This window comes from Prionailurus bengalensis, chromosome B2 (genome assembly GCF_016509475.1).
Source record: "Prionailurus bengalensis isolate Pbe53 chromosome B2, Fcat_Pben_1.1_paternal_pri, whole genome shotgun sequence".
Classification (NCBI taxonomy): Eukaryota; Metazoa; Chordata; class Mammalia; order Carnivora; family Felidae; genus Prionailurus; species Prionailurus bengalensis.
This window is the reverse complement of record NC_057349.1, coordinates 136,099,053-136,126,573: the sequence shown is the minus strand read 5'-3', so window position 1 is coordinate 136,126,573 and position 27,521 is coordinate 136,099,053. Positions and strand designations below refer to the sequence as shown.

The 27,521-nt window shown below is 46.9% G+C and overlaps 1 protein-coding gene across 1 annotated transcript in view; it reads right to left on the bottom strand.

Annotated features, from left to right (window-relative positions):
- The window catches only part of MTHFD1L (methylenetetrahydrofolate dehydrogenase (NADP+ dependent) 1 like), a 187,606-nt gene that overhangs the window by 26,591 nt on the left and 133,494 nt on the right, over positions 1-27,521 (bottom strand). Inside the window, 1 exon segment of the mRNA XM_043592612.1 lies at positions 25,488-25,640. Within this exon segment, the coding sequence (XP_043448547.1) occupies positions 25,488-25,640 (153 nt within the window).

Below are 27,521 nucleotides of genomic sequence, written 5' to 3'. Positions count from 1 at the left end.
TCAGAGAGAGGGAGACACAGAATCTGAAACAGGCTCCAGGCTCCGAGCTGTCAGCACAGAGCCTGACGCGGGGCTCGAGCTCACAGACCGCGAGATCATGACCTGAGCCAAAGTAGGACCCTCAACCGACTGAGCCACCCAGGCACCCCTAGAGTATTCTTTTTTCTTAGAAACGACTTCATAGATTGTATTTCATACAGTTAAAGTTTGAAGAATACGAATTCATAGATTCTAACTCATAAAACCTAATTTGTGGCTTCTAGATAAAAGTTTTACTTGGAATCTGATTATAATTGGGAAAGCACCTCAGTTCTTGGAGATGTGACATCTTCTTGTACCCAAGGGTGTGACTTTCTGGTCCACTTGGGCCAGAGGTGGTGAGTCTATCTGTCCATACGTCATTCAAGGGCTGAAAGAATGACGCTCTTGCTAAGAATCAACAGAACCAGGTCCTGTCAGTGCAAGTGGGGCACTTAATGTTTGAGAGGTGGTGTTCTTCTAGGTACCGAAATAGAAGACAAAGCTTCTGTGGCACGTTCAGGTGTCAGTGGGACTTGCTGAGGGATCTATGATCTCAGAAGTCTGAAATGGCAGTTGGAATGATTGAGTATTTGCAACGGTCCTTTCAGATCTGGCCCTTTGTCATGTAGGGTAGTCTGGCAAGTGGCCCCAAAGGCCTTGACTGGCTCTGAGACGAGGAGGGTCAGCAGAGGGACCTTAGGAGGGAAGTGATCCCTGGGCAGGCAGTTAAATAGAACCAAGGACACATGGGGCTTACTCAGGAAACAGTGGGACCTGCTGGAAGAAGGGCAGTTGGTACAGGGCAGTGGTGCAGCTAACAATGGAAAGGGCACTTTCCTAAAGGAGAAATCCAAGTTACAAATCCAGGGTAAGGGACTGCAACAGGAAAACAATATAATGGTGGATTTGATCAAGGGTGAGGAGTAGTAAAGGGCAAAAGCCCAGAGGAAGGCAGAATCTACTGTATGGGTTTTGTATTTAACGTTTGCCACGAATGGCCAACATCTCAAAGTCCTCTGGCCTATCATGCCAGCCAGAGAGCAACTCGGCCGTTCTTCGCCCTACCATATACTCCTCCTGGCTGTACAACCTGGAGGGCCAGGGGAGCCCCGTGTGGGGTTCAAAAGAAAAGGACCTAAGTAAGACCAACCAGTGTGATCTCCATGTACCTGGGTTTGGACCTTATGACTGCAGTCATTTTGGAAGGAAGCCACAGTGAAAATATCAAAGGGCAGAGGTGGCTGAACTTAAAATATGAAGTTAGTACTCAATGTACCCCCCCCCAACCCCCCGCCACCAGCCCCCCACCACCAGCCCCGCCTTTCCCGGCATCCCCGTCTGAATTCCTCGTCTTTCACCAAGACCATCCCAAATTATGATTGATGCAAAACCTGCAATAAGACGATACCATAGTTTTAGTCCTTTCCAAAAATTTAATGAAATCAGGCACACTGGCACAGGTCCACAGGAAAGGAATCAAAGCTGGATACCATGATCACTGCTTCAAAGAAACCGAGCCGAGTTCAAAAGAAATAAGGCTGTGGACAAGTATTGATGTCATTCTTAAGGATACTGATGGTCCAAACCATGAATGTATCACTGTTGACAATGCTAAGTGTGGGGAAAGTGGTTACTTTTCTGGCCTACGGAAGACCGTCCTTGAAATTGTAGCGTTCCTGTTCTGTCCAGTTTCACTGTCTTCACGTTGTAAGTAAATGATTTTTAAGTTAAAAAATTTATGCAATTCCCAAGAAGCTTAAGAAATTTCGAGTTAACTTTTGAAAGAAATAACTTGGGCTGTATACTCAGAGTATTGACAGAGTCTCCCGGGATTAGCGAATGGAAACATTAAAAGCCCGAAAAAGTCCTGAAAAAGAACAAAGGTCAGAGAGTGGGCTGGGAAGCATATGGACGTTGTAACTGAATCCTCAGTTCAAGAAACTGATCTGCAGCAGCTACTGGGAGCCATGAGGAAATGCGTCAGGATTTGAAAGCCCCGGTAGCGTTACTAACCACATCCAAGAATAAAAGTGAAAAACGATACTGGAAAATCCTGAGGTGTCTCCATCTTCATCCAAGATAAGATCTTGGCTCAAGTTCCCCTTAATGGGTCACTAGGCACAAGGCATCGGTGCCCCGCACAGTCACAATGTGGCTTTTTAACTTCAGCGGGTTCAGGCGGTCGGTCATGCCTCTGTTGCCACAGACAGGGGGACAGCATAAACTTTCTTTTGTCATCTTGTGATCTGATCAAAAACACAGCACTGCTAGGAGATCTGCATTCTAGCTGTTATCCTGGTTTGTTTCCCCAGAAGCCTCCTCCGCTGCCAGTGGAGTGAATCAGGACTGTGTTATCTGGTTAGCATCAATCACCTCTTTTATGCAGCCATGCCTGAGAGTAAACTTGTTTCTCAATGCTACGTGGATGTCCCTTAGAACCTCACCAAAAATTGCAAACGTGCAATCAGAAATAACCATCCACTGTTTCCAGGCACTGGAGCCCACGGGCAATCCATGGGACACAGTCAGAGTTCACGTGGCTGGGGTCTGCGCCACAGCAGAAAGAAAGGAATTAATGGGGACGCCAAGCCGCCAGACTGCCACGAGGTTCCAATTCCTGGAGAAGGAGTGAGACCACATGGTGGGCCTGGGTCACTGGGTTTGAGAGATTTCCCTCCCCAAGTACCCGCAGATATGTGCTGCCATATACAGTCACCTACGTAACTCAAGTTTAACATGCGATCTTATTTCCAGCGTTAGCAGGGAATAAGTGTCACATATTCCTTAGGAACCTAAAAAAATTGTGATTCTATTTTTTTTAATGTTTATTTAATTTTTAAGACAGAGGGAGACAGAGCATGAGCAGAGGAGGGGGCGGGGGAGAGAGAGAGGGGGAGACCCAGAATCCGAAGCAGGCTCCAGGCTCTGAGCTGTCAGCACAGAGCCCGACGCGGGGCTCGAACTCACAAACCGCGAGATCATGACCCGAGCTGACGTCAGACACCCAACCGACTGAGCCACCCAGGTGCCCCCCAAAAATTGTGATTTTAAAAAAAGGATTCGTGTGTGATATGTGTAAGTGCTCAAACTAATAGAAGTTGACTTTATAATCATGAAATTGCTACGCTTTTAACACTTACTCAAATGTACTACGGAGATCTACATACACTGCTGTTAACATGTGTATACATATGCATATGTAATGCGGAGCAGGAAGGGAAGGAGAGGAACAGAGGTAGGAATTTTGTGGGAATAAGATGAGAAACGTTAAGTTTGAGAGGACACACATTACGGGGCTGGGGGTCCTCAATCATCCCAACAAAGATGCACGCTGGCAGCTGACTTTTTGGAAGGGCCAGCAATAGACTAAGGATCGACCCACTTTTTCTGTGGTTCTTTTTAAGGCAAATCGTTATTAAAAAAAAAAATGCTATCCAACCTTTATGAGTATGGGGACTTCTTTTTGAAGTAGAAAATGAGTTCCTATGGGCAGAATCCATTGAGTGTCAGGCTTTTAAAAGACTTCGTATTTCATATCCGTCAACCTCTGCCTATAACTAAACAGATAAGGGGCGCCTGGATGGCTCAGCTGGTTAAGCATCTGACTTTGGCTCAGGTCACGACCTCATGGTTCATGGGTTCGAGCCCCGCACTGGGCTCTGTGCTGACAGCTCGGAGCCCGGAGCCTGCTTCGGATTCTGTGTCTTCCTCTCTCTCTGCCCCTCCCTTGCTCATGCTCTGTCTCTTTCTGTTTCTCAAAAATGAATAAATGTTTAAAAAAATTAACAGATAATAACAGATAATAAACAGATCATAGTTTTCGACTATGGGAGGTGCTTGATTTATTTGCTCCACGGACTAGACACAGCCTTTGGGATTTTTGCCTGACAAGCACTCTTATCCTGGTTTTCCTGTAACTGCAGAGGCCACCTCACGTGGTGTAGGTGGGTCTGCCTCTGTCTTGCCCGCAGTGATGGGGTCAGGGCTGGGACATGAGGCAAACGGGGCCTGTCAGGGGATTCCTGAACCCTGAGATGCAGATGGTAGGACAGAGGAGATTCCTCTTCCTCCGAGACAGTGAGTTTTTTTTTTTTTTTTAAATTGTTTTTTTTTCAACGTTTATTTATTTTTGGGACAGAGAGAGACAGAGCATGAACGGGGGAGGGGCAGAGAGAGAGGGAGACACAGAATCGGAAACAGGCTCCAGGCTCTGAGCCATCAGCCCAGAGCCCGACGCGGGGCTCGAACTCACGGACCGCGAGATCGTGACCTGGCTGAAGTCGGAGGCTTAACCGACTGCGCCACCCAGGCGCCCCAAGACAGTGAGTTTTAAGTGTGAAGTAGGTCACTCCTTGATAGGCAGGGCATCCGTCCGAGGGAGGCCAGGCTGACAAACGGAGAGCAAAAGCCAGAACCCTGACCTCAGCTGTGCCTAGAGCCAGACAACTCTAGAAGTTTTTGTTATTTGGGTCAGTTTCTTCCCCCCTTTTGCATAAGTTTGAGTTGAGCTGCTCTCATTTGCAACTAAAACGGAGTTCTGAGAGCGAGTGCCAGCCCTCACTGGCTAGGGGTGACTCTGTCATATGCCCCTGCGCTTGCCCTGGAGACGGAAGGTGCTGGAAGGAGGTGGGAAGGCAATCAGAAGCTGCCAGGGGCCCGGGTCCCCTGCAGGCTCATTCGCTTGCCTGAAAATCTCTTTCTTTGGCTAACCTGTCCTTGGTGTTCGCCGGGAGTGGCATTTCAGACACTCCTATTAAGTCACATCAAAGGTACAAAACTGTAAACAAATGTGCAGGAGGTCATTTAAGAATGTTAACACACTCTTCAGGATTAGCAAACATTTGCTATCTTCAAAAGTTATAAGCTATGATTTGGTTTAATATTTTACTTTGTTGTTGTTGTTGGAGAGTGGTGAGTATTAAACCGATTTTCATTCAATTGAAAAAAAATATCAACCCCCTTTTTCCAAGTTAAAAAACAATTTAACACTTCAAGGGAATTTATCAGGAATTTAAGAAATGGCATAAAGAGAAACATTTTAGATTTATGAAAACAAAGCAAATTTTTTGGAGGCGAAGTCCGTAAGCGAAAAGTGTTTTTTAACAAAGACAACTCCTCAAATGGACGATTTTTGCCAAAAATTAACCTTCTTTTCATTCTTTCATTTTCCAAGACTTTAAAACAGTATATTTTTAAGACAAACAATTTGATTATGTATTTTGAGAAACTCTTGATCTGTGAGTTCATCCAGGAGTGGTCTGGTCCCAGTGGAAAGATTCATGACAAAGACATACTGATTATTGTTTAAACTCCTCAAAATGTCACAACTCCTTGCAGCAACTGTAATATTATGCTGTGCTTTATTCAAATTATTGCCCTCTTGGACAACAACAACAACAGCAACAACAACAAACCCGGAACACATTCAGATCTTTGGTTTTAAAGGTATCTTTTCAAATACTTCATTAATTTTCAATTTGAGGCCAGATAATATAATATGACGGCTGCTGTGACTTCCCCCTTCCCATTCTTGACTTGGGGTGTTTAATCCTACTTGCTTCAATGTCTAACTACATTTGCATAAGCCTGCAACAGTATTAAATGCAAGGCTTCATGAATTTGTCAATATTATTTTTGGCTTGCTTCACGGAAAGCAAACATGCGATGCTAAAAGCACAAAAGTTTGAACAGGGAAATAAGCAAATCGCTCTTACATCTGCATAAGACATATTTGTTGGTAAAATATAAAAGAAAAGAGAGATGGGCGTTTAACTGGATTACTCATCTTACAAAATATTCAGCCTTCTTCCTAGGCTATGCTGCACAGTGTCAGTTAATCACGTTGGAGAGCTGAAGGAACAAAGACTGTTTTGATGACAAGTGAGACAGCAAACGAAGCTCAGATAGGAATAAAGATTCGAGAGGGAAGTATTTTGATTGTTTTTTCGTATCTATGTTGAGATGCTACAGGTGACTGCAGCCTGTGTTTCGAATCGACATTCTACCATTAAGTCTGATTTTGTATGTACCTTATGGTATCCCTGGAGACAACCTAGAGTCATGCGAAATTGCCGGTTAATAACCACACAAAAAGTAGCCGACACAGGTAAATGCATCCAATCTAGCCCTAAGAAGGCCAGGGTGGACATCAGAGAAGGTGAAGGTTTTAGGCAGCAAGGTTACTTCCGAGAACCAAAGCCAAGTGACGTGCGTTGAACTCAAGGGATATCTCGCAGAACGGCAGTCTCCACTGCTTTCTCGTTCTGCTCTATCCAAGTTTTAGGCCACCCAAGAATGAAATCCAAAACTGAATAAATATGCAGCAACCTCATTTTACAGTCTTCAAGTTCCACCTTATCCTTTATCGGGACTTCAGGCAAATCATTAACTGGTTTTCAGTTTGACTTATCTTCATTTCCCATATCCAGGGGGTCGCCCTGCGCACTCTTGCCCCCAACATACTCCTAACCTGTGTATCATACTATGTTGCCCCAACATACTCCTAACCTGTCTATCTCGCTGCTGGCCCAGGATATGAAGTATGGCTAACAGAGTGCCTGGAAACATAAGTGTTTATTGAACAGACACGAGAGTAAAGAGGAGAAATAGGTCTTAGTAATTTATTGATAACCCGGGTTGACTGGACATGAGTCGCCGGCTTAGAGGCTGCTCAGAAACCCCTTCCAGGTGGAGGCCTGGAGGTGACCAGCTTGACTTTTCAGGTTCCAAGAATCAGGCTTGCGTGAAGCAAACTTACAAAGGGTCTGCTTTAGAATCTAAATGCCATTTTGTTTATTTATGGACAATGCATGACTCTGCGTTTTGAGAGACGGTGTGGTATGATGGGAAGAGCATCACGGAAAGACAGACGTGAAACAGAAGACCGTGCACCCACGGCACGTTGAGGGGCCTCCGTTTTCTCGTTTATGTATTGGGACAACGGGACCTGTAGCACGATGATTTGCAGAACCGCAACGCTGGGCTTTCTCACTCTCTGACCTTGGTTTTAATAACTATTTTGAACTGTTAACGACTCCAGAATCTTGAATTTAGGGCACAGATTTCTTTATTGTACCCTAGATCCGATGCCCCGTTGTCCAGTGAACGTCTTCACTTGAACTAACAACAAATGCTTCACTCAACGTGTTCGAAGCTCAATTCGTTATCGTGCAGAAAACGGTTAACACGGCAGGCCCGGGAACGCCATCATCAGGCCTGCTTACAAGGCTGGTGCCTGGAACTTGGATCTGGGGAGGGTCCCTGCCATTCTCTGACTCCTCACGGTGGCTCGCAACACGGTTTACCCCGAGCACCTGCTTTCTTTTTTTGGAGTCTGGAATTCGGTACATGCCAGGCAGAGGGTACCTATGCGGCTGGCCCCCAGAAAAAAACCCCAGGCGCCGAGTGTCTAATGAGCTTCCCTGGCAGACTACATGTCACACGTGCTGTCACAGCTCGATGCTGGAGGGATTAAACACGTCCAGTGTGACTCCACTGGAAGAGGACTCTTGGAAGCTCGCGGCTGGAGTCCCCGGGACTTGACTACATGTGCCTTTTCCCTCTGCGAACTGTGTTTGTGTCCCTTGTCATAAACCACAGCCCTGAGCGTGACTGTTTGCAGAGTCTGTGACTCTGGCGTCTCATGGAGCCTGAGGGTGGTCTTGGGCTCTCCCAACACAGTTATCTTCCTTGTAAAGCTCTTTGCTCCTCTTTGCACTGCTTATCTAAGTAAAAGACAAACAGACCTAAGGGAGGACGGGGTCAGAAGCGTGAGCCCTTCTTGAATCTCTCTTCCCGTCTCCTGTTCATACAGCCCAGGTCACTCGACCCACCGGCTGCCTCCTCTCATCTCGCTAGACCTCAGCCTAGACGCGTGTATTTGCCTTTGTAACAACTATCACCTACTAGGCCTTCACGCCTCTAATCTCTCTTCCACCCTCTGGACTGTTGCCTGGGTGATCTTTCTAAAATGTGAACACAGTCATGATATGTATTGCTCTGCTTCAAATCCCCAGGCCCTGCAGAATAAAGCGCTGACTCCGAACCTTCCCCCAGGGCCTCGCATGACTTGGGTGTTGCCTTCCTGCCCAGTGTCATTGCTCACACTCCTCTGAATCTTGTTGCTTGCACACGTGATCACTGTTAACATAGAACGTTAGCAATGCTTTCTCATGCCTTGCCGCTTTATGCTTGCTGCCTTCCTGTCCCCTGTCGCCTGGCTAATTTGTTCTCATCCATCACAATCGGGCTGAGGCAACTCCACGCTCAGCCTGACCTCCCAGGTCAGCCAGCCAGCCAGCCCTCGGTGCTACCTGCGCTCAGAGGGCAAGAGCTCTCAGCTTTTCAAGGGTCTCTATATTTAACGGTCGCCAAGCCTTTGAACTCCTTGAGGGCGAGGTCCAGGCCTTTGTTGTTCTGTTTGTTCTTTCTCATGCCCTAGTACACAGCGCTTTTCAATAAATATCGAGTGAGTGAATCAGAAATAAGGCATTTGTGTGTTTGCACGGTGATGCATCCGTTTCGCTCGAACTGCCTAATGAATCATCACTGTTTGCCTGAGCATCTAAAGTTTGTCTAAAGGAAGAAGGTTAGTCAATGAGAGAATCAGTTCAGATGAGAGAACTCTCTCACCTGGGTTCTCTTGGTGACAACAACAAAATCTGATTCCTCAGTGCCCCCTACTCTAAATTCCAGGTGGTCCTATAAGTTCTGCTGCCCGTATCCCACGCGGGGCAATGAATTTAATTCTCCACTATGTAAATATTAACTGAGTTCTTTTGATCAGATTTTTCTGAACTGCTTCCCACAAACTCAGTTCTGTTTATCTTAGAGATGTCCGCTGACTGACCTTGGCCTGCTTTGCCCTTCACTTAAATCCTAGTATCTTTCTCCAAGTCTCTACTGTTCCCTCCCTACATTACATGAAGGATTTGAGTCTGGAACCAAGCAAAGCCAAAATCCACTGGAAGCAATGATTTCCTCATAAATAAAACGGATGATTCCCTGGTGCATTATGTAATACACTGAGGAAGAGCCTTCTCTTCCCATCTCGTGGCTGATCTATATGTGCCCACAGGACAGAGAGCACAGCTGGTCTCCGGTGTGAGGGTCCTAAATGTAGTGGCAAGGACACTCGAGGAGCTGCCCTGGGACACGCCAATCTCCATGTAGTTTGATCAGCGGGAAATCCTCACCACCTCTAATCATTTCCAGGAAAGAAAACTATTTAACAAAACGGTAAGAGGAAAGCTTCAATCTTAGGACAGTACCTGCTAGGTTTTACAACATTTCTCATAAATTCTGGAGTTGTCCTTTCTCATACAAAAGACCATTCTTAAATTTTCCATTCTGACTTTATAAAACACCAATCCAAATCCAGTTGAGAAATACAGAGGCTTAAAATTGACAGGACCAGGGGGCATCACCCCACCTAAGAGGTACAGGGGTTTGCTCTGTGGCAGAGGCAAAGCTTCTAGTACAAATGTCCCAATTCAGTGTACTCAGTACTGCACCATTCTGCCTTGCACTGATTAGCTGTCTTTTGCTTTAAAAATAAAAGTTCCTTGGGACTCCTGGGGGGCTTAGTTGGTTAAGCCTCTGACTCTGGATTTCGGCTCAGGTCGTGATCTCACGGTTCGTGAGTTTGAGCCCATGTTGGGCTCTACGCGGACACCGTGGAATCTGCTTGGGATTCTCTCTCTGCCCCTCTCCCACTCATGCTCTCTCTCTCTCTCTCTCAAAAGAAATAAACATTAAAAAATAAAAAAATCAATACAAACAAAAAAGTTCCTTTAGAAGTATTGTGTGGGAATGCCAACTGGTGCGGCCACTCTGGAAAACAGGATGGACGTTCCTCAAGAAATTAAAAACAGAGCTACCCTACAACCCAGCAATTGCACTACTAGGTATTTATCCAAGGGATACAGGAGTGCTAATTCGAAGGGTCACATGCACCCCGATGTCTATATAGCAGCACTATCGATAATAGTCAAAGTATGGAAAGAGCTCAAATGTCCATCGACTGATGAATGGATAAAGAAGATGTGACATATATGTACAATGGAACATTACTCAGCAATCAAAGAGGATGAAATCTTGCCATTTGCAACTACGTGGATGGAACTAGAGGGTATGATGCTAAGTGAAATAAGTCAGTCAGAGAAAGACAAATATCCAGTGACTTCACTCATCTGTGGAATTTACGATATAAAACAGATGAACGTAAGGGAAGAGGAGCAAAAATAATATAAAAGTAGAGAGGGGGACAAACCATAAGAGACTCATAAATACAGAGAACAAACTGAGGGTTGCCCGAGGGGTGTTGGGTCGGGGATGGGCTAAAGGGGTGATGGGTATTAAGGAGGACACTTGTTGGGATGAGCGCTGGGTGTCATGTGTAAGACATGAACCACTAAATTCTATTCCTGAAATCATTACACTATACATGAACTAACTTGGATTTAAAGGAAACAAACAAAAAAAAGAAGGGTTGTAAAATGTATAATATTGGTAAACTGCTGTCCAATAAGCTAAAACAGTAAAAAAACACACCCTTGGTGCACACCTGTAGGTGGCCCTCCACACAACTGGCCTGGCCACACCCACAAGGCCATGCAGGGGGCGTCAGGAATCCGGGGAAAGGAGGGGACCAGCGCTTTCTGTGGGCACAGGGTCGGGGGTGTGCGCGAATCACGCCCTTTCCTTCTTGGGGGACAAATGACACCCCAGCCCTCCCCCCACCAACCATAATTTTCAGGACACAGCTCTATCATGGGGGTTGAATGGGCTTCTGTAGGCTAATTGCCATCTATCATATTGAAAAATTTGCAAAGGTGAAACAGATTAATGACTTTTGATGGCTGTCAGCCTGTAGGTCAACCTTAAGAGTGAGCAAGCGAAACACAATTCCGCAAAGCATCCCGAAGGCGCTTCGCGTAAGCTCACAAGTGCAGCCTTTGCCACCATACCAGAGCCCAAAACAGATGGGACAGACGCCTACACTCAGTGCTCCCATACTTCCTGTTCCTCCACGAACCCCAACACGGCTCTGACCCTCCCAGAGCGTCAAGCTGCAGCAGACACACATCTTTCTAAACTCTCTTTGTGAAGCTACTTAGATTTCATCAACGTGGTCAATCAGCTTAAGCTCTTACTAGGTGTCGAAATGATAACAAGAAACTGAAACCCTCAGTCTATAAGCCACGGGTTGTTGCTGAGTGGCAGAGGAGGGTGAGGATTTTGTGTTCTGCTTTCCTCAAAGAGAGAAGACTATTTCCTGGAGTGTTTTAATTGAGAAAGATAAGGTAGGAATACATGTGTCTATGTATGGGTCTATTTTAAGTCTAGATCTCTTTGGTCTTAGAACACGCTGGTGGGGGACAATTATTTACGTTTGCCTCCTAATCTGTATGTCTGTTCCGGAAGACCGAGGTTTTCAGCAAAGGACTTGCAGAAGTTTAGCTTTTAGTAAAACCTAAAGATTAGATCGACAGAAGTCAGGATCGTGGGAGATAGAAGCTGAATAAAAGTCAAGATCTAGTTAGGCAGTGGGTGTGTGGTCCGGGCATCGTACGATTACTGGAGCCGAGCTGTTTATTGGTTTTAGAGCTTCTTGTGAACCGAAGCAAAAAGGGGGAAAACACGCAGGCCTAGGATGTGCCTTGAAAATGTATTTTCACTCTCTGAGGGCAGCCGCACAGACAACGAAGTGAGGAACTTCAAAATGTCATCGTCACTTAGAAATTCGTTCAATAACGGGAACCTACTGTGTGCGAAGTCTGGCGTTTGGGACTCGGACGAACAGGATGTGGTTCCTGCCCTCCCAGGACTCATCACAGAACCACACTGGCTACTTTCTAGGGGAGGACAAGCTCGCAGGTCCCCTAGCTCGGAGCTGTGAGCACTACACCAGAAATCGCCGTGTGAAAGTGTAAATGGAACGCACAGAAGTTACTGAGCCCAGAGGACCCTCTCCTGTGAGCTCCCTGGAAGGCGCCCCAGGTAAGAGGACGGTGTCCCGCAGTGGCAAGTTGCTCTGCGCAGCACCAGTGTCCCTCGAAAGAGTGCACCGTTCCAGGGGCACAGACAGACCGCAGCGTCTTCCAAAAATCCTCCAGAAATACCATTTCCCAGGCACGCCTCTGAAAAAAAGTCAGGCAGCTGATAGCTCAAGCGTCTCATCTCTGGCAAAGGCAGGGGGTGAATCTCTTCTACCATGCCGTGTTCCTACGCCTGGCAGATCGATCATGTGGCTGGTAGGGTTCCATCAAGGAGCCAAACCCAGTCTCTCACCTACAGGGATGACCAATCCATCCCCAAGAGACGGAGGCCAGGCCTCACCTTTGAGAACAGTTCTGGACCTGACACAAACACATTAACTAATGGGTGACAGAAACACTAAGAGAAGAAGTGGCTAATGTTATTCCGGCTGATATTCAAAGAGACTCAAAGGGACGGTTTTAACTAGAAAAGCCACAGGAAAATCCCAACATATCGCAATTAAAAGTTTACCTTTTTATTTTAAAGATTTTTTTTTTTTAATGATTATTTATTTCTGAGAGAGAAAGAGAGAGACACAGAGTGTGAGTGGGGGAGGAGCAGAGAGAGAGGGAGACACAGAATCTGAAGCAGGCTCCAGGCTCTGAGCTGTCAGCACAGAGCCCGACGCGGGGCTCACCAACCACCAGATAATGACCTGAGCTGAAAGCAAGAGTCAGATGCTTAACTGACGGAGCGACGCAGGTGCCCCCTGACTCACACAATTTTAAAGACTGTATGGAATTAACGAATATCAAGCAGTATGGTTTGGGACACCATCTGCTCCCATAATGGGGGCTCTGACAGTTACTAGCTCTTTGATTAGGGCAAGTTACTTAACCTCTCTGTGCCTTGGTTTCCCTGTGTGTAAAACAAAGCCAGCGATGTCGCCCACCTGGAAAGGGCGCAGTGAGTGTTAAGTGAATCAATACATACAAATTTCTCAGAATGCGGCCTGGCATCAGTAAGTGCTCAGTGAATGTTTGCTCTGATTGCATTTTTTTATTATCCTTATAATTTATGTAAGCATCCCTTTCTTTCTAGCTGCTTTTCTATGCATTTTTACATCGTTGACATTATGTGCTACGAACCTCATGTATTTTCCCACTAAACAAATCAATTGTTTCTCCAAGTCGTTAAACATTATAAACATACAAACACTGTCTATGTTTAGGGACAATCATTCTGGTCCTGAAACTATCCAGACGTTAGTATCTTTAACCTTCTGTTCAATGAATCTTTTTAAAATTACACATTCCGGGGGTGCCTGGGTGGCTCAGTCGGTTAAGCGTCTGACTTTGGCTCAGGTCATGATCTCACAGTTCATGGGTTTGAGCCTCGCGTGGGGCTCTCTGCTGACAGCTCGGAGCCTGGAGCCTGCTTCGGATTCTGTGTCTCCCTCTCTCTCTGTTCCTCCCCTGCTCTCACTGTGTGTGTCTCTCTCTCAAAAATAAATAAAGATTAAAAAAAATTAAAAAAAAATAAAATTACACATTCCGTTTAGGAGAAGAGGGTGGATCGTCTGGGGGCTAGGAGAGGTCTGCTCACGTGCGCCATAGACAAGGTACAGGAAAAAAAAAAAAGAGAGTTACACTGAGGACCTATGAAAATTAACTGAACTATTGTAGGCAGAGTTTTTGAGTTTAAAGTTGTGATACGTGGAAAGCAGCGTCTGCATGTTGATAGCGCGGGGATGAGGACGGGGTGTCACAGAAAGGTGCAAAGTAGGCTGGTGCACTTGAGAAGAACTGGACACTCTGTCACTGTCCCCAGCTTGACTCTTCTGTGATCACGAAGAAGTGCCAGGGCAGGATTTATGGGCATGTGTTCTTTTAGTGCTGGTGGCGGCGGGGGGGGGGGGGGTCCCCATCATGGTTTCCACATACTATATTAACTATTTGCTGTCCAAATAAGAGAAGAATCTGTCTGAAGTTGTTATCAGTAAATGTCACGTCTTCTTCCCGGACCTTCTGTTCTTTTCCCAGTGAGGTGGCGACACCGGTCTTTTTCTTTTTTTCCCCCTCCCTGTCTGAAGTACTTCCTCCTCCAAAGAAAGATATAAGGTTCCGATTTATGCCTCGAATAAAAACCAAGGGGGCTTCAGAGAAGCGGAATAGATGCCCTGTTGGAATCCCGTTGTCACGTGGTTTGGGGTCTCTCCTGTCTCTTCCTGCCAAAATGACTCCATTTCCAAAATGGAGCACATTCCATTCTTTATGACAAACTTATCAAGATTAAAATGACCTTCGGCTGTCAAAACAGCTTGAAGAAACTCAGTTACGGTTATTATAAAGAATATAGAACTTACAGCCCTCTCTTCAATGATCTTTACCCATGTGAAAAGTATAAGTAAATAGGTTTTAATCAGCATGAAGGACTACAAAGAAGGAATCTGCCAAACTCGTTAGGGGAGAAAGGCCAACGCCATAATGGATCTGGGAGCTGGACCCACCACCATCAAGTTGACGTTTCGTAGACCAGTCCTTGTAACACGTATTTGCGGTAGACGACTAAAAACTGTCCCTTAGACGAGCAAGCAGCAGTCAGGATTTTTCACTGCTCGAAGAGAATCTTTCACGTATCATTGTGATTTCATAGGTTTGATGACAAGTTGACTCTTTGCCGTTTGGGAGGAGCCTCAGCCAGGCCATCAAAAAGTGAGGAAAGCTAATGGAAACTCGGTGGTGGTCCCAGTGGACTTATAATAACTGTCATAGGGCAGCAAACAAGATAAAAGTGGAGGACTGTAACGGATCGGAAATACCTGTGCAAGTCAGGCAAATAACGCCCGGCGCCTCACAGAACAGATTCCTTCCTTCATTTGTAGGATGATTCGCTTTATTTGTGTCATGTCGTTTGAAGCAACTCTAAAAGCTTTTGACTCGCGGCAAATGACACCTCGCTCAGAAACCAAACTACCGAGGCTCCATGACTACATGGATATAGACCTCGCATTTCGCCGCTCTCCCCACCGGTGGTCCTGGAATGCAGAAGCAACCTATCTGTCCCCGGACCCAGCCTGGAGCTGCCCGTTTTCACCCTCCCGGCCGCGCGGTTACCTAGTACAAGATCCGTTCTGCGAAAGGGCTCCACCAGCCCGGGTGGTGACAACTGCTAGAGGTTTTGTTTCTCGGTTTTAAAGACCACAAAGAATGGCCTGGAGACCTTGCATCACGGGCACGCGGAAGGTGGCCCTGCACACCCCCAGGGGCCACCATTCCCACAGACTGCTAGGTCTGGGGATGGTCTGCTCACATCGGGCCAGTGGCCAAGGGCTTCTGATGGCTCACTCCCACGGCATTCAACTCCCAGCTAAGGCCCTTTGTGGTCGGGGGGCTCCTGCCCCTGCTCTGTCTGGAAGGCTTCACCCTGGCCCTCGACCTCCATAAACACCACTCTTTTTCAGGACATCTCAAGGGCACTGCCGGGTTCTCTCTATTGCTGCCCCTTCTGACAGGAGATGTGAGTCCTTACTGTCCCCTTTGCACCTTGGTGCCCCCAGCACTTGGCTGACACACGACTTTGTCTGCTTTCCCCTAGCATCCAGCATCTGGGACAGGGATTGGGGGTTTCTGGTCTTTGCAACCTCAGTGCACAGTGCAAATTAGACACACGACAATGTTTTAAATCAGAACGAAATTAACGACTGTATATTGTTCCAACGTCAAAAATTCTCCAAGTGTTAGCCCTGGCCTCTCTCCTGAACTCTGGAAGCCAATTTCTTTTCCTTCCTTCCTTCCTTTCCTTCCTCTCTCTCTTTCTTTCTTTCTTCCTTCCTTCTTCTTTCTTTTTCTTCTCTTTCTTTCTTTCTTTCTTTCTTTCTTTCTTTCTTTCTCTTATGTTTATTTATTGAGAGAGAGAGAGAGAGAGAGAGAGCGCCAGCGAGGGGCAGAGAGAGAGGGATAGAGAGAATCCCAAGCAAGCTCCACCCTGTCAGGGCACAGCCCGATGCGGGGCTTGAACTCGCGAAACATGAGATCACGGCCTGAGCCGAAATCAAGAGTTGAATGCTTAACTGAGTGAGTCACCCAGGCGCCCCCTCTGGGAACTAATTTCTAACTGTCTCACAGACGACTTGACAGGAAGTTCAACGGGCACCTTAGACAACATGTAATTCCATGTTCACTGCAAAACCAGCTTGCTGTCTCTTTTCTTTCCAGGTCCGTCCTTCTAGGTCCCAGGAGGCACCTTACACCCCTTCCTCACATTCCATCCCTTGTCGGCTCCTCCGACTTCCACCGGTCTCCCAGCACACACACTTTCCTCTCCCCTCCTGTGGTCACTCCCCTGTCATGGGCCCATGACACTCACTTGGGCCTTGGCACAGGCCCCTCAAGGTCTCCTGGCCTCAGTCTCTCTCTCTCCTTCGGGAGATCGCTGCCAGCGTGGTTCTCTACCCACAAAATGTCAAATGCCTTTGGGCACCCCAGCATGTCATTCAAAGTCTTGATCTCTAACCCATCGTCCTCCTAAGTGGCCTTCGCTTTCTTTGGAGTTCCATGGCACTTTGTCATTTATACCTTTCTTTTGGCAAGTAAATGCACACACTGTTAGCTGTAATTTTTAAAATGCTGATGCCTTATTTATCCAAACGGTCCCCTCCCCCTAGGGGTGGCATCACGTTTTATGCTTTGTTATGTGTGTCAGGGCTTAGCACACCTGGCATCATGAAAACACACGTGCTGACCTATGCAAAGAAAAATATCACGATGTGTAAAATCTAAGTTATTCCTGGGTGAAGATCTCGTAAGCTTTAATATTCAGAATACTAGAACTTTCTTTTGCCACTTCCCACCAACCATGCTCAGAGGGCTGATATGGAGAGTAATGAGTCATCTATATAAAACATTGGGAAGAGCGTCTGACCTACGGTTAAAGCCATCATGATGATGGTGATGAGGAGGAGGACGGAGAGGGGAAGAAGGAGCACCCTCAAGGAGGACCAGATACGTCCACGCAAAATGCGGATAAACTGTTTCCACGCAAACGGCCATACCGCCAAGCGATACCATCTGGAGGGATCCTTGAGCTGCACGTCCGTATGTAAGCACATTAATAAAAATATATTTGGGCTGGTTTATACTACTGCTGGTCAGTAACTGGTTCAAGAAGAGAGGCTAGGGCAGCGATTGGGAAAGGTGGAGTAATGAGCAGATAGGGCTGGTGGGCACTAGAGCCTGGGGTATGAGCTCCTTACAAGACTGCTTCTCCCAACTGGAACTTAAGTCTGGGAGTCTACCGATGGTGAGTTCACATGGGCAGAGCCTTCCTTAAAAATTCCCTTGCTCTCTGTGGCGTTGGCAGGCGACCAACACACTTGGGCAGCTCCGAACATACGTTCTCTGCTGGACTTCCAGTTGTGGAAAGGTCAAGGGAACTGGAGACATGGTTCGTAGAGGCGGGCCTGGAGGAACAGGAGATATTGGGCAAGGCGACGTGGGACGAGCCCAGACACCCGAAGGAATGAACTGCAATGCATCTCAGCTGGGTGGCACCGAGTGAGAGACAGAGGAACCGGAGGTGAGCAGGTGGCCCGGGGGCACCATCTCCCCAGAGCCAGTTGTGGGGGCGGGTCTGGAGGTTTGATAAGTCGGTTTTCAGAGCAGAAACACAGACGGGTTTGGGAACTGGACGATGGATTTTGAAAGGTGCAAGAAAGCATGGTAGGTAACTTACATGGGTCCTACACTCTCTAGAGCTTTCTTAGGGTTCGAATGAGTCTCAAACAGAAGATGGAGGTCCGTGATCGCTGCAGCAACTTACGTTTCCAGCCCCAGGTCTCCTCCTTACCAGAACGTGGTGCCTGTATTACGCATACCTAATGCAGGCATACCAGCAAATTCTTATAGGGGGTTGGCAATGAGTCTGTGAATTTTCTTTATGGGTCTTCTAGGGACTTTATAGTTATATTTGTTCCCTGATTAAATTAGATTTGTGATTCTCGCTGGTATAAAATGTTTTGAGTTTTCAGTGATATGAAAGGCTGAAAGATGACCATTCTTTCTTTCAGAAGTGATAAACAGAAAATATTTAATGGAGACACATCATAGGTTAATTATGTTTTTTAACACTTAATCTGATATACATGGATGGATAAATTAAGGTCAGGCCTGCAGCTTGCCATGACTTCAGATATTATCAATTATATTTTCCTTGAAAACTATAACCATAGGCTTAATTTTTTTTCATGTTTTATTTATTTTTGAGAGAGAGAGAGAGAGAGAGAGAGAGAGAGACAGAGCACGAGCAGAGGAGGGGCAGAGAGAGAGGGAGACAGAATCCAAAGCAGGCTCCAGGCTCCGAGCCATCAGCACAGAGCCCGACGCGGGGCTCGAACTCACAAACTGTGAGATCATGACCCGAGCGGAAGTTGGACGCTTAACCGACTGAGCCATCCACGTGCCCCATAACTGTAGGTTTAAAGTGTGCCAGATGTCCGATAAATTTAGCCCTCTTTCCATTTATCCATTCCCTCCACACCCTAAAAATGACTCTGAGGAGCACTGGGCCCTTTAGTTTGGAAAGCTGGAATCTGGTTTGTATGGATTTAATTTCCCATGCAGAAATGACTGAGCTGCTTCTGATTATAAGCCTCTTACTAAACACTGTGATAGTCAAGTATAACAAATGCAACAAAGAGGCACAGTAAAGAAAAGCTCCGTGAGGACCAGATAATTGTATGGGTGTCTTTCGGAAGTTCTGAACTGGGGTGGGCCTCGACCGTCAGTTTCTGCCCTGAATCCAAACTAAACACAGGGAGAAAGCAAGCAGGCTGGAGATGGAAGTGGAGGAGGAAGGGGCCAGTATTTCACCAGTCCCTCGAGAAAACACAAGATAAATATGCCGACTGTAGGGCTGGACACTAAGTGCTACAAGCACCTCTTCTAGGTTTGTAGAAAGTAAGAAAGAACCAACACGTGGGGATTAATAACAGGTTAAAAATTTAACTCGATGACAGAGATCTCTGATACCGTTATCACTTGGCTTATTATCCAGCCAAAGCTGATTCCAGTTAAAGTGACTTTATATTTATGCTAAAAATAAATTAGCGTCACACCAGGGGAGAAAAGACCCTCTAAGCAAATGGACGAGACCTAGATGACCTCATGCGCTAGAGAAGCAAACGCCATTTTCATGAGTCACAAAGCTTGTCAATGTGATAAACGGTTTCTGGAAATCGAGAACGCTGCCGGCCACCTTCCGTTCCCCTAAAACATGTCACACTGGAAGACAAGGACGACAGACACATGTTTGGCTGGCCTCTGGACCCTGGGGAGGAAGGTGTGCTCACAAAGCAACCAGCCAGCCCGCGGGGATGCTGCAGGGACGTCACTGTAAGAGGAAGCCAGTGGCTGCCTGTGCTGGAGGAAGGCATGTTCGGGAGAAAGCAGGAAATTCTGATGTAGAGATAAGGCAGGGTAGTGAGAAGGGGACCCGTGCCGGGTGGGGAGAGGAAACGAATCAGATCCCCAGGGAAGGAGAGGAAGGGCATGACACAGAGAAGGAGGCCAGATGGGGAGGGAGACCCGTGAGCAGGGCAGGAGTCTGGTTTATTTCAGGTGTTGGGGTAACCAGGGCTGAGGACAAGGGGGAGATAGGAAGGCTGTGTGCTGAGACTTAAAAGAAATAAGTTCGGAATTCTTTGTTTATTCGTGGGAGGTAGGGTGGGAAGGTGGAAAGGCAGAGAGGGAGGGGAGGGAGTGAAACGAGGGGGTGATTTTGTAGCTTCTGAGGGTCCGAGCGATGCGCTGGGGCTGAGGGATGCGTGATGTCACGCGACAGTGAGCCCCTTACTACACGGCTGCTTATCCACTGCATTTAAAGTGCAGCCTGGGGAGTGAATGTTTAATTTTTTCACCATGTAACTGGCCGTAAATCTCTGGAAAATGTGAGGAGCGATGCATTTGATTTGAACCTACAAAGGCTGAATTAATTCACCTTCACGCTTAACCGAGTGAAGCCAGTTTATGACCATGCATCCCTAAGTGGGGCCGGCGCACAGAGGAGAGAACGTATCCCCACCGCGCTTGAGAATAACTTCATCGCTGACCTGAATCGGATCCAGTGGAAACTAAACATTCAGTACATACTTTTACAGTAGAGGGAGTAGAACGGAAAACAAAGTGAGCTTAGCCGAAACGTGAGAAAGAACAAAGCGGGGCCGAGGCTTAGCTGGGTGGGGCCACAGTCTACCTTCCCACCCCCTGCACCCCCCAGGCCAGTAAGTCTCCACCCAGCATGAGTTGTGGATGACATCACTCACTTCCCAAAGACACGGCGGCGGTTTCCTGCTTTCCACAGCCCAGCCAAGCGATGTGGTCAGCGGCGCACCTGGGCACAGATGTGGCCGGGTCGGGTCAGGTCAGAGTGGAAATGAAGGCCACACCAGTGCGCGTTCATGTGCTCGCTCGGTAAACTGCGTGCTTTGGCGCTGATCTTTTGGTCCCTCTTTCTTGGACAGACTTGCACACTGTGATGGGTCCAGGCCAGGCCAGTCGCGACAGGAGCAAAAAACGCACGAACACGTAGGCAGTGCCCGTGATCAATACTCTGCTCTGGAAAGAGCCCAGGGACCAAAGTGAAGGGAGGAGGAAGGGACAGGGGAGCCCTGAGTTGCTGCCTTTCCTAGTCCCCCCATCTCATCAGTTTGTGGGGTGAAAGCACTTAGCTTTTTTTCTGTACAGTTCCAAGTATCCACTCTGCCTCCCGAAACGCCCTCCCTGGCAGTGACCAGCATATCAACGCCCTATGATGTCTTAATCCCTTCTATATCAACCGTGAGTCTGCTTATGTCCAAAATTCTAGCCCACGTTCTTGGCCCGAAGAGTCATCTTGTCGTAATTTTATGTCCCATGTTGGTCGATAGAGAAGACTTCTCTGTCAGGGGGATCTCAGCACAGGAGGACTTCTATGTTCTTTGGGAGTCTCAGTGCGACATCAAAGGAGAAGAGTGGGATACACCGAACGCTGACATCAAATGGACTTGGGGTGGAATTCACAGAGCCGGACATTTCTCCACGCCGACTGTTTGACACCTCGATCTCGCATTTCCTTAGCAGAGTCTGGGGCTGGCAAACGTTAGACAGAACCAGACGCACCACACTCAGGAGTGCATTTCTTACGACGACACCCTAGCCCTTCTGTCCTGCCTTCAGGGTCTCACCTTTACAGGTGTTAGAACACGGCAAGGCAGCTGGGATGGGCAGACGACGCGACCCGGCAGGTGCCACCTGCTGCGCACAGAGTACTACTGACTCCCCGGCAACTGAATGGCCCTAGTTAAACATTTTTTCCCAAGGACTTTTAGTTTATCACTTGCCTATTCATTGCGTTTTCATGGTATAGAAGGGACACATGCTCAATGCAGATACTGAAATAAGCAGAAAAGTACAGAAAAAAAAGCTGTTTCTACTACTGCAGCCCAATGTTAACATTTTGGTGTCTTCCTAGTTTTTTTTCCAAGTGGAGTGTAATTTACTTCTCAGTAATATCATGGCATGTACTTTGCTTACGTGCTAATAATTTTACGTCATGCAATTTATGCCAAATGATTAAAGAGCCCCTGTAAACTGTAGAAACCTAAAGGCAATATCAAAACAATGTGACCAGAAGAGAAAGACCACCTGCTGAATTTCTTTTGGCACAAGATTGTTTTGGAGAAATTTAATAAGCTATTAGGTTGATTGAACACGATAAACCGTAAGCTTTGAAAGAATTTCGGAAATATAACGTTAACAGGGTAATCCATGGAATCCAGGGTAGGAAAATCTTGAAAACAATTTGCTCTTTTCTTCCCACATCAAGAACCTGTATTTGCTAAACAATGTCTTAGAAGGAGATGCACTAAGTAGTGATAATCTGCTCAGGAATCTTGTATGGTTTGTAGCTTTCAAGAATACGCCTGAAGTAACATACAACTATGTCATTAAGGAGAAGCAAGAATATATATGGTGTTTAGTGGGAATGGAGACCGAGATTTTGCGAAGGAAAAAGTAGCTACGGCAAGATGAGAAACACCGAGAGTGCAGGGAAGAGTGGTAGCTGAGCCGAAGGTCCCTAAGCTAGTAATCCTTGCCTCGGGTGCTTCTATACAAACAGACGGGGAAGTGGAAGCCACTAGCGAAGCGGCTACAGCAGTTACTGATATTTCTAATTATTAGTGTATTGTGTCATAACTACATAGAACATGATGAAATGAAGTAATTAAGTGGTAAAAAAAACAAAACAAAAAAAAAAAAAACCTCTGGCCTATAAGTAAAGACAGGGGGTTAAACAGTCAATATCCACAAAGCTAAATCTGGAGGGGGGAACACTGAATTCCCCAGACATGTCACCGCGTGATCGCTCAAGGTCATCAGGGCTGGAGACGTTTATTGTTTGAGGACAGACTTGTCTATACTCACATTTGCCACTTTGGAACCTACTACATAGCTGGGGGCTGTTTCTCCTTTGTCATAAAGCCTACAGCTTCCTGTACTTGTATGATTTCTTTTACTACGGTATAGCAGAAGGCCCATTAGGGAAGGACTTGATCTTATTCGCCTCCACGTGGTTTTATGAATGAATGAATGAATGAATGAATGAACACTGCAGAAAAACTGAGAAGCTTTCTGATGTTGAGGTCTCAGTTTGGCCTTTCTTTCTGGAGTGGATAGATGGATATGTATTTCAAAAGTACTCAGGGGGCACCTGGGTGGCTCAAGTCGGTTAAGCGTCTCACTTTGGCCCAGGTCATGATCCCGTGGTTTGTGAGTTCAAGCCCCACGTTGGGCTCTGTGCTGACAGCCCGGAGCCTGGAGCCTCCTTCAGGATTCTGTATCTCTGTCTCTCTCTGTCCCTCCCCCACTCGTGCTCTGTCCCTCTCTCAAAGATCAACATTGAAAATAATTAAAAAAAAAAAAAAAAAGAACTCAAATAAGCACATGTTTCGTGATTAAGAGTAAGAGTGACTCAGGATGCTAGGATTTTCCCACCTGCATGAACCAGCCCCTCCGGTGTCCCCATTCCCTTTCCCTCAGTCATCTCAGCAGGAAATTACTACACTGTGTCTCCCACACGGGTGATGAATGTTCAAAGCATTTCAAAAGACCGTAGCAGGGCCCAGAATGGGGTCAAGTAAAAGTAAATACCAGCCCTTATTAGGCGATCCTGGCCTCCAACGGTGCGCTTGCCCTGATACACGCGCAACTTCCCGCTGTCATAGAAAGCGGACGCTAAGGCCACCAACTACACGTGACCGCTTCCTGACCTCCAGGAACTTCTTTAGTCAGGCACTGCTTCCTTCCTGTGTCCTCACACTTGACTGTTTCACTGACGGTTCCTGGCCTGGCCCTGCGGTTGGGGGCACCACAGGGCAGCCCGGGGCTCTCTTCAGGACACTGCGGGCCTGCGGCCGCCCCCCAAACGCCATTCCTCACATTCATTTTCCTACTAGTCATTCGTCAGTGTTCCCGCATGAGTGGCGGCTCCAGAATTCTGACTTCCCAGAACTGGTCTCACATGTGGGCCTGGTGGTATTAGCTGGGATGGGAGAAGATCCACAGCGTATATTTGTTTACTGTCCACAAGATTTTATTTTTTCAACGTGTTTTTATTTATTTTTGGGACAGAGAGAGACAGAGCATGAACGGGGGAGGGGCAGAGAGAGAGGGAGACACAGAATCGGAAACAGGCTCCAGGCTCTGAGCCATCAGCCCAGAGCCCGACGCGGGGCTCGAACTCACCGACAGCGAGATCGTGACCTGGCTGAAGTCGGACGCTTAACCGACTGTCCCACCCAGGCGCCCTTATTTATTTATTCTTGAGAGAGAGAGAGAGAGGAGCAGACAGAGGGGGAGAGACAGAATCCCAAGCGGGGCTCCATCCCGCGACCGTGAGATCACGACCTCAACCGAAATCAAGAGTCAGATCCTCAACCGACTGAGCCACCCAGGTGTCCCTATACGTGCTTGGAGGGTCGTCCTTCACCCTCTTCTCAGGTCTCTCGTGCTTCTCCGTGCTTCTCCCCTTGTTCAAGCTCTGCCTTCATCTACATTCTTACAACTCTCAAGGGCCTTGCTTCCTGCTCCTCCGAGTGTTATGTCTGCATTTCTAACAGATCCACAGGCCACTTTACGTGTCCCGTTAACGCCCGCACTTCTCCACATCTACGCCACACTCATCTAGGCCCGGCCAATCTGCCTTCCCCGTGCGCCTTCTGTGACCACGGCACCGCCATCCACAGTCAGGCGGCAAGTGCCCCTCCCCCGGCCCCACAGGTAGGTGGCCGCCCTTAAAATCCGTCTTGCATTCTCCTCGTCTCTCCATATTAGTTTGAACGATTGCCATTTACCTCTGGCTCTCAGCCCTCTAACCATGCTCCGTCTGCTGGCGGGGCTATTTTTCTAAAATAAAAATCAGATCACATTTTTCCTCTTACAAAAATAAAACGAACAAACAAACTCAGAAACCGCCCTGTAGTGACTCCCCAGGGCGCCGAGGAGAAAAGCCCAAGTTCCCACCGACGACAGTCGAGCTCCGCAACAGCTTGGCCCGGTCTTGCTCTCCCTGAGCCATTTCTCAGACTCCCCGGCCCGTCCAACCCCAGCCACGCTGGACCACGCTGGGTCTGTCTTGTATTTCTGTGCCCCTGAGTTGAAATTCACTGTTTCCCCAGTTCAGAGCTCTTACGAAGAACTCTCGACTCTCTTCTTCCACATACCGTGTTCCCTCATCCACCTCGGGCCAAAGCGGCTGTCGCCGCCCCTGTGCTGAGGGCATTCAGCATGCCAACGCCACCCTTTCTAGATGCCTCTGTGCTATGCAAACCTGTGCTCCTCAGAGTATCGCCATGCCTCACATGCAATGAGAATGCAAGAAATGCTTATTGAAAACATCTTGCCCAATATTAGATGAAACATGTGAATGTCAAGGGAAAGATTCTGCGCTTTTTAATCTACTTTTGGCCCATTCATTGCTTGTTTACATAATAACAACAGAGCCATGTGTTGGATTGAAACACTGGATTTTTGCCAGCTTTTAGAGGTGCTGGGCAGGTCCTGTCTGGCATGAGCAGTCTCCTCCATTATCTGACTAGAATAAAATCTTATCATTTGAGTACGATAATGTGAAAAAGGTCCCGAGGCACCATACTAAGCCATTCCACCATTTAAATATCAGACTGAATTCCACCAAGTTATTCTCTTCCATGTTCTATGAGGGGAATCAGTTTTATGACTCAAGGGATCCTGAACACACGACTTAAAAAACAAAAGAAAGAAAAACCCAAACCACGACGGAAGAGGTGTTTTACATGGTAGAAGAGAATGTCTAGAAAAACAGCAAATACTATTAATTCCCAACACCCGATTTGCAAAGCGTTGGCAGAACAGAAGGATTTAAGGCATCAGGACAACACAGCCTGGGGAAGGTTTCCGGAGAATGTTACTCACCGTTCCGACCAGAGGGTAGATGAACCCAGCGCCTATGCTGGCCCGGACATCACTAATGGGCAAAATGAAATCTCTGGGTACGCCTTTCTTGTCAGGTTGGTGAGACAGAGAAAGGTGAGTCTTTGCCATGCAGATGGGCAGATTTCCAAATCCCTGGAAGAAAGGAAAGGAAAGGAAAGGTGTTCACTGAGCACAGATGTTAGTTTCTTGTATGTGTCTGACTTGCACTCCACGCGATCCCCGAGGCTCAGGTCCAGGCACATGGCAGGTGCTGGTCACTACTCGTTCACTGGGCAAGAAGATGGGAAGAAAATTCATTTCCACGTGATCATCGCGTGGCTGAAAGTACCTGCTGTTTATTTCGGAGAACTCTCCGTAAGGAAGGCAGCATTATGTGTGTGTTTGGGGGAAAGTGTGGCTATTTTCAGGCAAAGGAGAAGCAAAGGCCCTGTCAGAAACTATTTCCAAGGATATTAATATCCGGGACTCAGAAAGGTAAAAATGGAGAAAGGCTCCGTAATGAGGCTTTCAGTCGTGTTCACTCATTCTCGGAGGCTGTCGGGAAGCAAAGGGTCCCTTTGTGTTGGTTTATGAATCATGGTTATTTGATCTGCGATTACATTATATGAACTAAGATGAGGTCACTACTTAAGACTCTTATTTTTGAGGACCAAAGGCGATGCCTGACCCAGAGTTCCAAAGGTGAAAGGGCAGGAAGTCACATGTGGGGTCTCACAAAAAGGACAGTGTCCTTGCAGCCTGGTTCTGATTAAAGGGTACATAGTGTCTCTTCGGAGACTTTGCTAATTAATGGCCACCACATACTGGACACATAACTTTTAAGGAATATCTCTTCAGTCAGTTGGTAGGGATAAAAGGAATATAATCTTCAGAGGTAACACATGCAGAATTTCTTATGATTCAACTTAAAACTATTTGGAAGATTTTCCAATATTTTCAATTGGAGGGTGGGGCTGGTCTGTTTTCAAATGCTAGAATAGTCTCATATGCTGATCAGAAGTCTGCTGGGGGACAATCACAATTGCTCTACAGAAATGGGGGCCAGAATTTTGGGTTTCAGAGATCATTCAACGAATGAAATAATTTGAGCTGATGTAGGCTTGCCCGTGTAATATTTTGCCGCTCCAGATATTTAAAGAAACAAAAAACAAACAGGGTATATACTAGTAGCATATTACTTCATATAAACAATAAGTTTTAATGCCGAAAACAAACACTAGAATAAATAATGATCCTTAAGCATTATTTTAAACTCACGTAAAAAAAAAAAAAAAGATGAATGACAATGACCTTACTTTACTCATTTCATTGCACACGAGTGAAATTTCACTGCAGAACAATGCCAGTATGTACAGCAATTTGTGGGATCCATTTATTTTTTAAAAGCACAAGCTGAGGGCATACGTGGAAAATTCTAAGAAAACATGAGTTGCTAATTATCTTACCAAACCTGGGAGAGTACTCTGGCCGGCATTGGTAGTTTTTATCAAAAAGTCAAAATATGGGGCGCCTGGGTGGCTCGGTCGGTTAAGCATCCGACTTCGGCTCAGGTCATGATCTCGCGGTCCGTGAGTTCGAGCCCCGCGTCGGGCTCTGGGCTGACGGCTCAGAGCCTGGAGCCTACTTCCGATTCTGTGTCTCCCTCTCTCTCTGCCCCTCCCCTGTTCATGCTCTGTCTCTCTCTGTCTCAAAAATAAATAAACGTTAAAAAAAAAAAATGAAAAAAAAAGTCAAAATATGATTTACAAATAGGATTTAGGGGTCGGGAATTTTAAAAAAGAGATCAATGATACTCATAAATGAAGTCATTTCGCCAGCCAGCTCTGGAAGTGCTTTGACCTCTATCACATCACAGCAAAGTGGAGGGAGCATTCGAGGCATACGGTCGTTTTGGTCGAGGTGGCTGACCGTGCCGCAGCAGAGTCCATGAATGATGGTCATCGTAGGACTGGACTCAGGCTGCTGACTCCCAGCCACCTTCACAGCTGTTTGCTGACTTGTCTTTGTCACTCT